Raw genomic sequence first — 15,736 nt, 5'->3', positions numbered from 1 at the left:
ATGAACTTTCTTGGTAAGTAACCCTCATTGAACACCTATGTATTATTTTTCTTATCCTTAGGTGAGCTTGGATGGATTGGAAACCATTGATGTTGGATGAAACCTGGATACACAACAGTTGGGGAACATCTGAATTCTGAACAGTATCCTATATATAATTATATATACGATAGATAGATAGATAGATAGATAGATAGATAGATAGATAGATAGATAGATAGATATCATAGACTGTTTTTATTCTATTAATGTGAATTGATGTGAAATTTCTTGGTAAGTAACCCTCATTGAACACCTATGTATTATTTTTCTCATCCTTAGGTGAGCTTGGATGGATTGGAAACCATTGATGTTCATTAGAAGAAACCTGGATACACAACAGTTGGGAAATATCTGAATTCTGAACATTATCCTATATAGATAGATATCATAGAATTTTTTATTCTATTAGTGTGAATGTTCTTGGTAAGTAACCCTCAATGAACTATATTATTTTTCTCATCCATGGTTTCAATCCATTGGTTGATGAAAACAAAGTGGTTCCCTCCAATAAAGAAAAAAAAAAGAAAGACACTCCCACATTCTTTTTCCTATTGGCCACACAGCTGGGGGCGGGGTTTATTTTCACCACCGCCCATGGAATTTGCATAGGAGGAGCCTGGCTCTGTATGAAGACAACGTGACTGGAGGCGTCGCAGCCTTGTCATTTAGCCCCGCCTCTCGTGACGTCAACTGCTTCAGGAGGCAACGCGAGACTGGCCAAGGTGAGCTCACACCCTTCGGTTGTATGATAATAGGGGGTGGGCGTGCTGTAGCTTAATTGGGGGGGCAATTGAAAGTCATGGGGGACCCCAAAACTTAGTGAACCCCCTCATGGTCTGATCTGAACATTCCCAATAGAGACTTATAACAAGCCCTAAAAAAAAAATCACAATGGAAAGGGGGCGTGGCCTGACAGTGGACACTTGGTGCATGCAAATTATAGGGTCTGTGACGTCACTTCCTACGTATATAGCCGGCCGCCATTTTCTGGCGGTGAGAGAGTCGGGGGGAAGGCGTCTCGGTGGCGGGAGAGGAGCGGACACGGCACCACGGCCAGCACGCCCACCCACTCGGTGACTGCAGACGCAGCGTCTCCTCAGGAAGGCAGGGGGCGGGGACAGCGGCTTGTACCGGCAGGAAGAAGCGGCTGTAGGAGGAGGAGGCGGACTCCCCCCCCCGGCCCGGGGCTCTGATAAGCGGAGCTGTAGCCTCTGGCTGTGCCGGGTAAGCGCACCACGTGTGACTATTGTGTGTGAGAGAAGAGGGCGGTGTGCCGGACCGGCGAGTGTCCCGGCTGTGGCGGAGACTCCTCCCTCTATCGGGGGCGCCATCATTCTGTGCTGCCCCCTAGGGGGTTGTGCCCCGAGGAGGAGGCGGCGGTGTGTCCGCCGTGTGTGCGGAGGGGTGATCCTTTATTCCTTCATACACGTGTTCTTCACTCTCACTGTGATCAGAGCGCAGTGTTCTCCTATAGAAGAGCTTCATGCGGGATCAGCCAACAATGACAGGAGCAGATCATCATCACTAGACCATCCAACCACCTCCCCTCCATAGGATCTGACCACTGCTCCTCCTGCAATCATTCTATACATAGGGGGGCTCCAGGGAAACATCTGCTGGGCCACTAACGGTTAAAAAAAATAGCTCTAGGACCTGTAACAGTTCTAAGAATCTGCTGGGCCCCTTTCACATGGACATCCCGATTTGGGATCCCCTGTCCGTTTTTTTCAGGGGGAATCTGATTAGAAAGTCCATGGGGCCCTATGGACAGGTGGATGTAAATGACTTGTGTCTGGTACACCTGCCTACCTCCCAGTTCTGCATCCTTTTCCATTTTGTGGGACCAGGGGGTAGCCTGATGTAAACAGCAGAGTTTGTTTACACCTGACTACCTATAGAGCCAACAGTGGTCCACGGGGGGGGGGTTGCGAACACACACTGATTAGACATGGGGAGCCAATCAGTGGGTCTGGTGGATGTGATGTCCGCTGGCTACCTGCAATCGCTCCACACAGAGATAGAATGGTGGTCCGCCGATGTAAACAACGAAGATTGTCGTTCTGTCAGGCATGGGCACTGATCTCGTGTTCCTGTTAATCAGTAACAGGGATCAGTGTCCCTGCAATTAGACCACCCCCCGTAAGAAAGCACAAACAGGGAACACAACCTTTGATCGCCCCGGATGTTAAAGAGGTTGTAAACCTCCAAAAAAATTAAAAACCTGCAAGACAAAGGCATAATGAACTAGTATGCATTGCATGCTAGCTCATTATGAAATATTTACCTTAGAACAAAGCCCTGCAACGGCACAGGCTCCGGTGTTGATTGGCAGGAGTGCCGCGGTGACGTCACTCCCGTGCACGGGCGGTGGTTTCTTCAGAGCGCATGTGCCAATAATATAGTTGGCGCAGTATACAGTAAATATATCCTAAACGGTGCAAGTTTGGGAGACTTTTACAGTACCTATAGGCTGCTTTCATACTGGGGCGGGGGTTGACAGTAAAACGCTGCTAGTTTTAGCGGCACTATTCGGCCACTAGCGAGGCGCTTTTAACCCCCGCTAGCGGCCGAATAAAGGGTTAAATGTGGCCGTGTAGTGCTGCTGCCAAAGCGCCTGCAAAGCACTTTGGCAGCAGCACTACATGGCCACATTTAACCCTTTATTCATTTCAATGGGCCGCTCCTTCACAGCGCCAAAGATGCTGCTTGCAGGACTTTCGGGCTTTCGTCCTAGGACTGCAGGGGAGGCATTTTTCAAGTGCTGGTTTTTTTTTTTTTTTTTTTAGCCCAAAAGCGCCTGAAAAACATCTGTGTGAAAGGGGTCTTAGGTAAGCCTTAATATAGGCTTATCTATAAGTACAAAAACACCAGAGGAGTTTACCTCCCCTTTAACCCCTTCCCTGCCAGTGTCATTTATACAGTGTCAATGCATATTTTTTAGCACTGATCACTGTAATAATGTCACTGGTTCCCCAAAAAAGCGTCGGGTGTCCAATCTGTCCACCGCAATGTCGCAGTCCCGCTAAAAATTGCTGATCGCTGCTATTACTAGTAAAAAAATAAATAAAAATGCCATAAATATATCCCCTATTTTGTAGACGCTATAACTTTTACGCAAACCAATCCATATACGCTTATTGGGATTTTTTTTTTTTACCAAAAATATGTAGCAGAATACGTTTTGGCCTAAATTTATAAAGACTTTTTTTTTTTTTTGAATATGATTTATAGCAGAAAGTAATGTGTGTTTTTTTTTTAATTTAGCGCTTCTTTTATTTATAGCACAAAAAATTCAAACCGCAGAGGTGATCAAATACCACCAAAAGAAAGCTCTATTTGTGGGGAAAAATGAATCAATTTTATTTGGGTACAGCGTCGCACGACAATGCAATTGTCAGTTAAAATAACTCAGACCCCTTTCACACCGAGGGCGTTTTGCAGGCGCTATGCGTTAAAAATAGCACTTGCAATCCGCCCTCAAACAGCTGCAGCATTGTCTCCAGTGTGAAAGCCCGAGGGCTTTCACACCAGAGCGCTGCACTGGCAGGATGTCAGGAAAAGTCCTGTCAGCAGCTTCTTTGGAGTGGTGAAGGAGTGGTGTGTTTACCGCTCCTCCACCGCTGCTCCCCATTGAAATCAATGGGGCAGCGCTGGGATACCGCCGGCAAAACGCCGCTATTGTGGCACATCGCGGGCGGTTTTAACCCTTTCTCAGCCACTAGCGGGGGGTAAAAGCGCCCCGCTAGTGTTCGAAATGCGCCGCAAATCCAACAGTAAAACGCCGCTATAAATAGCGGCGTTTTACCGCCGACGCTATAGGCGGCTCGGTGTGAAAGGGGCCTCAGTGCTGTATCACAAAAAATGTCCCGGTCAGGAAGGGGGTAAAATCTTCTGGGGCTGAAGTGGTTAACTGAACAAGCTAAAGTTATAAGCACAGTTGATTCAATGATTCATGTCCATGCACAGGGGATCACATCATTCCCCACCGGTTAATCCAAATGCTGAAAACCCGGCACCTGGAAGTCACCCAGGGAGCAGGTGTCATTAGCCTGAGAGGGATGTCACCATCCCTTTTCCAGAAGGTGAAGGAGAGTAATTTGCACAGTTTAGCCTTTAGACATGCAGACAGGAGCGGTAAAACCCTGTGGCTTTGCCACATTTTTACCACCCCTCAATCACTTTCCCTGTATCTAAGGCAGAGTACACATGTCAAGGCCGCTATGTTTCGCAGCCGCTGCAGGGATTGTACCTGCTGTCGTACTCAACAGGCACACCCACATTCAAGTGAATGGTGCTGCGCTGCTATCATGCAGAATGCATGAAACTAGTCTGGTAATTGGAGGTTAAAATGGGTGGTGAGGAGGCAATACGCAGCCTCCTCACTGTCTGTCTGTTGCTGTCTGAAGCATGAGCTAAAACATGTAAACGAGGCTTTAACCACTTCCGGACCGCCGCATGCCAATATATGTCCTTACTTTGACGGGGATATCTTTGTTATGGCAGCAACTAGCTGCCATAACCCTGGTATCCTTGTGTTCGGCCGGCGGTCCGGTTTCTGATAAGAGTGGTCTCTGCAGCGGATTCGCCGCAAGATCACTCCGGTGCCCTCCGCCACTTAGCGGATCTGTTGGCAGCGGTGGAGGCAATCGGCTCTTCACCCTGGCTGGGCATGGAGACGAGTGAGGGGAGGATGGCCCCCACCTGTCTCCATAACAATGCAGGGCGGAAGCAACATCAAAACGTCACTTCCGCCCACAGCTCTTAAAGGGTCATTTTTTTAAATTATTTTTTTAAATGACTTTTTTTCATTTTATTGCATTCAAGTGTATATATAAGATCTGAGGTCTTTTTGACCCCAGATCTCATATTTAAGAGGTCCTGTCATGCTTTTTCTTTTATTACAAGGGATGTTTACATTCCTTGTAATAGGAATAAAAGTGACACACTTTTTTTTTTTTTTTTTTAAACAGTGTAAAAAAAAAAAAAAAAAAATGTTTTTAAACACGCCCCGTCCCGCCGAGCTTGCATGCAGAAGCGAATGCATACGTGAGCAGTGCCCGCATATGAAAACTGTGTTCAAACCACACATGTAAGGTATGGCCGCAATCGGTAGAGCGAGAGCAATAATTCTAGCCCTAGACCTCCTCTGTAACTTAAAACATGCAACCTGTAGAATTTTTTGAACGTCGCCTATGGAGATTTTTAAGGGTAAAAGTTTGTCGCCATTGCACGAGTGGGCACAATTTTGAAGCGTGACATGTTGGGTATCAATCTACTCGGTGTAACGTTATCTTTCACAATATAAAAAAAATTGGGCTAACTTTACTGTTGTCTTATTTTTTTAATTAAAAAAAAAGTGTATTTTTTCATTTTATTTTCTAGGGTGTTAGAAAAAAAAAGTATAATGTTTGGGGGTTCTAAGTAATTTTCTAGCAAAAAAAACAGTTTTTAACTTGTAAACAACAAATCTCAAAAAGAGGCCTGGTCCTTATGTGGTTAAAGCGTAACTGAACACATCAGTTTAACAGTTTCCATAAACATATTACATTCAAGGCATGCCATGAATATTAACTGTCGTATTTGATTCTGCTCTCAACTGAACTATTAATCCCGCGGGAAACACATTTCTGTCCCAGGCTGGCATAGTTGACTTACTATACTGTATTTATGGGGCAAAAGTGTGTTATTTTAGGATAGGGAGTGGTAGCCTACAGACCACCTTTCCTTTCATCCCCATAACTTGGGTGAAAGTGTTCTGTAGTCCACACAAGTGAGCTCAGCAGGTCTGATAACCAAGTTTGAGATGCCACAGCGCGAATGCCCAAGACAGAATTGCATTTCTGGCAATAACGTTTTTTTTTTTTTCATTTATTGAATAGTTCTAACAAAACGCTTTCAATGGAATATTTACCAGACCAAAGGGGAGCAAATATGAGACATTCAGTATTAGGGATTACTTTTTAATCCCAGTGTCTCTTCCTCTACTGTGTCAGTGTTTTTCACGCTTTAGGGAGCAAATTTCATGTAGTGACCTGAGGATCGTTCTGTGCAACATTCTCTGGGGAATTTAGGCTGGTTTCATGATGCACCACAAGGGGTGTGTCCATGGCATCCTGAGAATACAGGAAATGGATTGAATGACTCTGGAAAAATGGCTTTCTGTTTTAGGCATATCCACTTTGACAAAGAAGTATTTATTAGATGTAGCTATATTGATGAACATGACAAAATGTAGGTAAATCAATTTAAAAGGAATATAGCTGTAACGATGATAATTGTCAGCTTAGTTGCAGTTGTGATTCCTCATATAGACTTGACACCTACAAGATAAATGCCATTATGTAGGGAGTTCCGAATGCATCCTAGGGTACTTTACTGGAATCTGCCATTTGTAGTGCTGTCATGTTGGCTTTGCCTTTGTAGGCATTATGGTTTTTATATGTCTATATAAGGAATCTCCTCTGTACTGGGTGCAGTGGATTCAAGGAGCTGTTCGCAATTCAATATGTAAACCAGAAGAAGGAACGTGCCATGCTAGAACGTCCTGTAGGTTCGGATTTATTCGAGCCAACAATCACTGTAACAGTCTCTAACCTTGGGACCTCCCCTGTAATGCCGCGTACACACAACCGGACTTTACGGCATACTTGGTCCGGCTTACCGGAGTCCGTCAGACAATTTGATCGTGTGTGGGCTCCAGCGGACTTTTTTTTTTCTCAAAAGTTTGACGGGCAGATGTGAAACATGTTTCTTTTCTAGGTCCGACTGACTAGAGTCCTGTCAAAGTCCGCTCGTCTGTATGCTAGTCCGAGGGACAAAAAGGCAGGGCAGCTATTGGCTACTGGCTATGAACTTCCTTATTTTAGTCCGGTCGTACGTCATCACGTACGAATCCGTCAGACTTTGGTTGATCGCGTGTAGGAAAGTCAATCTTAAAGTCCGCCGGACAAAGTCTCTGCCGTAAAGTCTGCTCGTGTGTACGCAAAATAAGGGTGCAGCAAGTTACTACTTTTATAGTTTTTATGCATGCTTAATTTTGTCTTGATGGTGGCTAAGCCTGGCAATTCGAAAATTGCAAGGTGTTACTTGTAGGTTCATGGTTAGTTATGTTGTAATCCTAGTATTTAGCCAGCTTTGCTGTTAAAAATTTTAGTAAGAACTGTGTCAGATCCAGGGATAAAAATCTTAAAGTTTGTAAAATGTTGTAAAAAGTGAAGGCACACTATGAGGTAAAGTAATTGTAAAGTCTCGTGTGTGTGTGTGTGTGTGTGTGTGTGTGTGTGTGTGTGTGTGTGTGTGTGTTTTTTTTTTTTTTTGTTTTTTTTTTTGTTTTTTTTTTTTTTCCTTTCTATAAAAATAACAAACATGCTATACTTGCTCTGTTGCAGTGGTTTTGCACAGAGCAGCCCAGATCCTCCTCTTCCCGGGTCCCTCTTCTGTGCTCCTGACTTCTCCATCCTGTCGAGTGCCCCCACAGCAAGCAGCTTGCTATGGGGGACACCCGAGCTGAGTCACAGTTCACTGTGTCCATTCCAACACGGAGCCCTGGCCCGGCCCGGCCCCACCTCCTCTCTCCCCTGATTGGCTTGCTGACTTTAACAGCAGCAAGAGCCAATGTCTCAGCCAATCAGGAGGGGGAGTCTCGGATGCTGAGACATCGCTGGACAGAGATGGGGCTTAAGTAAGTATTAGGGGGGCTTCTGCACACAGAAGGCTTTTTAGCTTAATTCCCCAAGTCATACTGTTGACCCTTTAATGTGTTGGGTTGCCTCGCTGATCAATTTGGATGTCTACTAGTTTGACGTGCATAGGGCCCAGCTAGGGAAACGGCTCATTAAATAAAACCACCTTTTCCAAACCATTTTTAATGTGCTTAAAGGGGATGTAAACCCTCCGTGTTTTTTTTTTTTTCACCTTAATGCTTTCTATGCATTAAGGTGAAAAAACACCTGGCAGTCATTGAGCCACGTTTGACTTACCTGAACCCCTTCATCTCCTCGGCGGGGATGCGCTGTCCCTCTCTCCATGGGGTCCTGGCTCTTGATTGGATAGGTTGATAGCAGTACAGCCATTGGCTTACGCTGCTGTCAATCAAATACAATGACACCGGGCCGAGCCTGGCATTCGTGTCTGTGGATGCAAATGCTGGACTCGGGAGCGCGCCCTCAAGGTAACCCCCTTGGGAGAGTGCTTCTCCTAGGGGTTTATCTGATGCGGGGAGGAGCTGCCGGGGGACCCCAGAAGAGGATGTTCGGGGCCACTCTGTGTAAAACGAACTGCACAGTGGAAGTAGGTGTGATATGCTTGTTTAAAAAAATAAACGATCCTTTACAATCACTTTGAGTTCCCTATAAAAATAATAACCTGCTTTCACCCCCATAGTTCTTGAAGCTCTGTTGGGTACTACACAGCTTTGAGCAAAAGTAGCCCTGGCCGCATCCAGGCACCACTACATCCACATGTCCATTTCTCTATTCATTCCTATTGGTGGAGCTGCTATGAGTATGGACTCAGACATAGGAGTTTAAAATCCACTGGCTTTTACTATTGAACTCTTTTGGTAGAATGTTTTTGAAGAAAAGAACAGGTTAATATTTCACCGCCAAGTTCCTAGAAGGTGACTAGGTAGGTATTGTGACTTTTTTTTAGTCTGAGGTGGATCCATTTGTTAAGTTTGGCTTTTGTAGATGTCTGCCCTGTTTGCCAGCAAGTCTGGGTTTTTTCATTTTCTTTTAACCCAGTAAAAAATATTAATGAGAAAACAGAACCTCAATTTAAAAGCAGCCCTCCCGTTAGTCTAGGTGCCACGGGCATGCATTCTGTAGTCCATCAGCACAGGGACAAAATTATCCAGATACTATTAAAAACAGAATTTTGGTACTAATCCTTTTTTTGAGTCCATTGAGGGACACGGGAAGTTTTTCACCTTCTGAATATACTGCCACCTACTGGACGATTTGGACACTGACAAACTGTAGGCCAGCCCAGGGTAATTCCTTCTGCCACCAGTGTACCTTGGTTTTGTAAGGAAACAGTAGCAAGAGCACAGTCATTCACACAGAAGGCTGGGACCTGTGTCTTTCACCTTTTGAAACATCCAAAAGTAAGCCCAAATAATGGGTGGGCAACACGGCAAACAACCGCTAACAAGCTCAATATGAAGAGTCCAAATCTGGGGACTGCTTGCAGCTCAAGATCTTCCTGATGGACCATACACCAGAAGCTGCTACCAGATAAAACTGCAACCTCTACCTGGTTATAAAATGTGAAAACAAGACAAGGTGGTAACATGGCATAGGAAGCTGATGTCAGAAGAACAAGTAACACTCGATAAGGAGGGGAGAAAATGGATCCATAAGCTGGTCTACCTGATCCACCCAGAAAGGTGGAACATAAAACCGAATTAGCCCTATATGGGGCGACCAACAGGGAATCAATGCTGAGAGAAAAGATTTGCAGCATGAACCTTGGTTAAGGAAAAGGAGCTTCTCTCTGGTTGCTGGGGTCAGACAGAGACTAGAGAATTATGGTTCTGGTTGTGCCAGACTCAGAACCACTCTAGATGAGAAGACTTGGGCCTCAACTCATTTGATCGCATTAGAGGTCCAAGAAAAATGCTTTTCCTAAGACCCCTTTCACACTGAGGCTCTTTTCAAGCTCTTTCATGCTAAAAAAAAAAAGCGCCTGAAAAGCTCACGGAAAAATATTTCAATTAACCACTTCAGTCCCGGAAGAATTTACCCACTTCCTGACCAGAGTGTTTTTTGCTATTCGGCACTGCAGTGCCTTAACTGACAATTGTGCAGTCGTATGAATTTGTACCCAAACAAAATTTACGTCCTTTTTTCCCCCACAAATAGAGCTTTCTTTTGGTGGTGTTTGATCGCCCCATGCGTTTTTTATTTATTGCGCTATAAACAAAAGCAAAACGACAATTTTGAAAAAAAAAAACACAATATTTTGTACTTTTTGCTATAATATCTCTTCCTTTTAAAAAAAAAAAAATTCTCAGTTTAGTCAGATATGTATTCTACATATTTTTGTTAAAAAAAAAATCGCAATAAGCGTATATTGATTGGTTTGTGCAAAAGTTATAGCGTCTACAAAATAGAGGATATATTTATAGTGTGTGTATATGTGTATATATATATATATATATATATATATATATATATATATATATATATATATATATATATATATATATATTTATTATTATTAATTTTTTTTATTTTTTTTTTTACTATTAATGGCGGCGATCTGCGACTTCTTTTATTTTGTTTTGTTTATGGCGGACACATCGGACAATTTTGACACATTTTTGGAACCATTGGCATTAATACAGCGATCAGTGTAATTTAAAAATGCATTGATTACTGTAAAAGTCACTGGCAGTGAAGGGGTTGTTACTAGGGGGGGTGAACTGTGTTCCCTGGGAGGTGATTCTAAATGAAGGGGGAGGGGACTAGCTAGAGGAAGTGACGGATCGTGGTTCCTAGCTATTAGGAACACACAATCTGTCAGAACAGGGAAGTGTGTGTTTACACACACTCGTCCCTGTTCTGTCTCTCCTGGTCACCATAGCTCGTGGCCGGCGGTCATCTCAATCGTCGGCCACAAGCATCAGCACCCCCGCTCCTGCAGGGTAAGTTCGGAGAGGCATCCCTTGAAGACCATGTGGGGCAGGTGTTCTTGAACGTAGTGCCTGCAGTCCAGCATCATAACCAGAGTGTTCTGGATATGTCCATAGAGGAGAACTTGAGGAGAAGGTGACATGGAAAGGCCTTTGCAGGAACTCTGAAAAACCTGAGACAGTGGGCTAATCCTCCAATTTCAGAGTGGCGCACACTACATCAATAAGGGCTGAAATTATTTCTTTTAATTCTAGAGTAATGAAGGAAAACGGACTCCCCAAAAGTAATCTTGTAGGTAGAGTTAACTGTAGTATCTGTGGGGGAACAAGCTTAACTTCTGCAATCAGAATAAGCCAGCAACTGGGTTAATTGATCCAAAAAAATCATGCTTGACTGCAGTAGAAATCCTAGCTGATAATGTGGGCTTGGCTCCACCTGGCAGAGCTAGGGAGCACTTGAATGACAAGTTGAACCCTATAATCATTGGAGAACAGGATTCCAGAATGCAGATGTTGGCAACTTCAGAAGGCTTAGAACTAACATCCCCAAAACTGTAAAGTGAGAGTTTAGGTCACCCAAAACAGCAGAACTGTCCCCCCTGTGTCTTTAAACAGATATATTGTAATTGTGTAGTAGTAAGGCAACTCCAGCTTTGGGTATAAGGTAAGGCCACAGGTACTCGCAAAACCCTGATAGCAAATGAGGATCGCTGGCTGGAAGTAATAGGGAACACTAAGTAGGCAGTAGGAATGAACTTGGAATCTGAGTATTTCACAAGGCTCTTTGCAATGCAGCAGCACTCTGAATGAATGAGGTAGCTCCTGGTGCTCAGCAGTCTGTACAGCTTTTTCACAAAGCGATGTATCAGAAAAGCAAAAAAGTGCTTCTTCCAATGCCAACAGCTCTGGATCTGCATCTTGTTACCAGAACAGACACTGGAAAGCACCTTTCACAGAGCTCGATGTTCAAAGGGTACTTCCAGGCTAGCCTTGCATTGTCCAGTTCTGTGGGATCTGGTCGCGAAACTCCTAAAGCCATGTTGAATAGCTACAATTGTAGAGGTTAACTCCAGCAGCTGTGTACAGAAGAGTCTTGATTTGAAGAAAGTGGGGAGACATGCTAGAAAAAAATTTTGGCTAGACTTTCCAGCATAGCTGAAGACATCCATCCTTCCTAGGACACAAGCTATGGTGCAATAAACCTGATGTGTGCTGCTAGTGGGAGGGATTGCCCTGGGCTAATCTACAGGTGTGTTTTTTTTTTTTGCCAGTCTCCAATCCTCTTATAGGCAGCAGTATAACCTGAAAGTGAAAGAATGTGTCCCTCAATAGACAAAGTAATGTATAGTATTTTGCTTCAGAAAAGAAGCTCCCTTGAAACAGTATGGCAGTATTTGTCATATGAAAACACTAAAATGCTGAATCGGAAGCCTTAGTAGTTGTGTTAATATATTAGACAAAATTATGTTGAATCGTGTCAAAACACACAACGTGCATTTGTGCCACGATTGTTGCGTGGGAAAACGTGCATGTAAAATCGTGCCTGGCTCAGCCAAAATTTGTATCTGTAAATACAGAAATACAGTGACTGACTGTATTAAAATATTACACCAGTCACTGCTTGTATACTAACAAGTGGATTTGTTTTGGCATTTACACTAGGTTTGTGGCTACTTTTAATGTCAGCGTGCACTTAAAGCGATTGTAAACCCTTAATGTTTTTTTATCTAACAAATATGTAATGTAATACCTGCTCTTTGCAGTGGTTTTGCCCTGATATTCTCGGGTTCTCTGTTGGTGCTCCTGGCTCCCTGCCGAGTGCCCACCATAGCAAGCCGCATAGGTTGCTATGGTAGGCACTCGATGAATCGGAATGTTTGGGCTGAGCGGTACTCAGCCAGTCAAGGGCAACTTTGTATTCTATGAATAAATGCAAAGCTTCCCCTGATTTTTCTGAGTTTTTTTAAGATTGTGACCTCATCCACCTGCCTCAGCCAATCCAAAGGAAGCTTTGTATTCATTCATAGAATACATAGCTGCCTATGACTGGCTGAGCACCACTTAGTGCACTCAAGTGCTTGTCTCACTGCCGAAACACAAGACTGTATCATGTATGTAGCGGAGACTACATACAGTTTATACCGCTCATCCAGTGGACATGCCTATTAGTGTAAAAAATAGTTTGGGCACGCTTAGCCCAAACAAACTAGTTAAAGGGACTGTAAACTCAAATTTCAGTAGTGTTTTAACTGATTGGGGGTGATATTAGCCAGCATATAACATTTCAGACACAAATGCTTGTTTACACTGTGTACTTGGTGCTTGTGTGAGTATTTAGAGTTACAAAATTATTATGTGTACGAGGTACCATTTTGTAGACTTGCCAGCGAACTGAAAACAGTGACACATTCCCTCCAAAGCAACAACAAAGGTATAGTATAATCAGTGTTAAGAAATGCACAGGGGGCAAGGCTGAAACTGACGTTCTTGCTGCAAAATATAGGAATGCCCAGTAATACATGTGTTCTAATATCTCTTTGCCTAAATCTGAGCTAAAAGCATCAATTTAAAGTGATTGTAAAGCTTCAAGATTTTTTTTTTTTTTAATTAACAAACGTGTCATATTTACCTCCACTGTGCAGTTCGTTTAGCACAGAGTGGCTCCGAACACCGACTTCTTGGGTCCCTCGGCGGCTCTCGTGGCTCCTCCCCGCATCAGATAACCCCCTAGGAGAAGCGTTCTCCCAGGGGTTACCTTGCGGGTGTGCTCGAGTCCAGCATTCGGCGTCCATAGCTGCTGAATGTATGACTCAGCGCCCGTGTTATTGAATTTGATTGAAAGCGGGAGCCAATGGCTGTGCTGCTATCAATCTATCCAATCAAGTGCCAAGAACCCTGGGCAGAGACAACGCGTCCTCTTCTTTGGAAATTCCAGGGCTCAGGTAAGTAAAAGGGGGGGGGGGGGAGCTGGGGGGCCGGTCACTGCCAGGTGTTTTTTCACCTTAATGCATATGATGCATTAAGGTGAAAAAATGAGGGTTTACAACACCTTTAAGGCCCCGTTCACATCAAGTGACTTGTACTGCGATGCTGGCAAAACAAAGCACTCGTGCTCGGGTGTCATTCATTTTCAATGGCACCTAAGTGCGGTTTCGCTGTGATTGTCCCCCAAAAGAAGCTCCTGCTCCTTTGGGCGACCAGCTCGCATGATATGGTATTCGTGCGGTTGCAGCACGATTTATCACAGCAAAACCGCACCACGTTTAGGTGCCATTGTAAATACATTTTTATTTTTTGTAGATCGTTATGGAGACAAAAGTTAATAAAATTTGTTATAAATGATTTGTTTTTGTTTTTTTTTTTAATTCTTCTTTTTTCTTTTTGTTTTTTTTTTTTTTTCTTTTTTTCTAGCACTGCAAAAATGTTTCAAACACCTGTCAATAATCTGGAAAAAATAAGAAAGACTAGGAAAAGAGTGAAACAGTTGCTGCTGCAGATTGGTTTGGACACATGCAGAGAAGCGTATGAGGTAAGGAGGTTTAAAAAAAAAAAAATTGCCTCTGTATAAGCTTGAAATCTTGAGATATGTGTGAACAAAGTAAAACATTTGCCAGCTTTAGTCTCGGTCTGCAGCAGGGATCCTAATGACGCCAGATTAAATGATCGCTGTAAAAACCCGTTTGGTGATCCGTCAGTTTTGCATTGTAAAATTGTTACAAATGTTATACTGCTACAGTCTTTCTTTCTTTGTTCCTAACAGGAACTGCACCACACCTGTAAAGTCAGACAATTCTTACTTTTTTTTTTTTTTTTTTCACTCCAATCATTTTCCAGGGGAGCTCACTTGAGAGATGATTGGCTTTGCCTTCAACAAGAAACACAAATGAGAGATTAGAAAGGCCCCTCCCTCCCCTTATCCCTCAGTTGTGTTTCCAGACCTCCAGGAGTAAACTTTTTTAGTCATGTTTGTTATATTCCCTCTGGTCTGGTGATTGTGGTTAATGGACTCATTAGGCCCCTTTTACATTTGTGTGACTTGGGACTGCAAAGTCGCATGTCAAGTCGTACCCCATGATTTCCAATGAGTACCATTCATATCTGTGTGACTTCAAAGTAGTCCCTGTACTACTTTGGTCCGACTTTGATGTTAGTTGAGGTCCATAGACCCCAAGTTTACACAGGCATTCCCTGAAACTGTGGCAAAATTGCAGTAAAATCTTGCAACTTTCAAGTCGCAGCAGTCTCGGGAGGTTGCACATGCCTGGAGGATTGTGCTTTGTCGGGTTTACCAAGATGGCAGTTTTACTATTTCCAGGCTTCTGGCGTGCTTTTCTCCTTCCTGTGTTGTGGCCATGTGCGGGGAGACTTCAAGGTGTCCCAATATGACGCCAGTGCTGGTGACGCACTTCTGGTGCGCAAGAGGCGTCCTTCCTCCCGAGAGACATGCAAAAAAAAATGGTTTCTTTGTAAAAATGTTTACCATGTTTTGCTTTGTTACTAGTCATATTTTATAATGACCCAGAAATAATTTTTCAAAAAACATTGTACTTTGTATCTACAGCAACGCTAGGTGCTTTAGAACTCATTGTTAAAAACACAAAACTCTAATTTCAGTTATCTTTTAATTTTTAATACCTCCCCTTCCCCTCCCCAAAGTCTTGAACTTACCCTTCCCCCTCTAATGCAAGATCCATGCTGTGCGGCCATAAGATTCTCAGTGGAGAGTCCTCTTCTCCTTTTTTTTTTTTTTTTTTTTTTTTTTTTTTTTTTTTGATACATGATAAAGATGGCCTCTTTATAGGAATGAATCAACTTATTTTTTTGCCTCTGGGAAATAGTGCAGATAAAGTTATTTGGCTCCCTGTGGGTCGCAGCCGCACTGTTCTTGCAAGACTGTGGACAGCTGAGTATATTAAAAAAAAAAAAAAAAAATATTGTATCATTGCAAAGCGAAAAGAAAAATTCATATACAGTAAAACCTTGTGTTTTGAGAGTGTTTTGTAAGACAAGCACATTTTTTTCATAAATTTTGACTTGATATACAAGTAGCGTCAAATTACA

General features: G+C 43.3%; 1 protein-coding gene across 2 annotated transcripts in view; it reads left to right on the top strand.

Moving 5' to 3' along the window:
* The first annotated feature begins 709 nt into the window (after positions 1 to 709).
* The window catches only part of ADNP2 (ADNP homeobox 2), a 34,402-nt gene continuing 19,375 nt past the window's right edge, over positions 710 to 15,736 (top strand). The window contains exons 1-2 of one of the 2 annotated variants that reach the window (XM_073631183.1): positions 710 to 1,266; positions 14,087 to 14,204. In XM_073631183.1, coding sequence (XP_073487284.1) covers positions 14,097 to 14,204 — 108 coding nt within the window. In that variant the 5' untranslated portion in view covers positions 710 to 1,266; positions 14,087 to 14,096. The remainder of the gene's footprint in view (positions 1,267 to 14,086; positions 14,205 to 15,736) is intronic. The other variant, XM_073631181.1, reaches the window with a different exon arrangement.

Source organism: Aquarana catesbeiana, linkage group LG05, assembly GCF_042186555.1.
Source record: "Aquarana catesbeiana isolate 2022-GZ linkage group LG05, ASM4218655v1, whole genome shotgun sequence".
Classification (NCBI taxonomy): Eukaryota; Metazoa; Chordata; class Amphibia; order Anura; family Ranidae; genus Aquarana; species Aquarana catesbeiana.
This window is presented reverse-complemented; position numbering and strand designations above follow the sequence as displayed.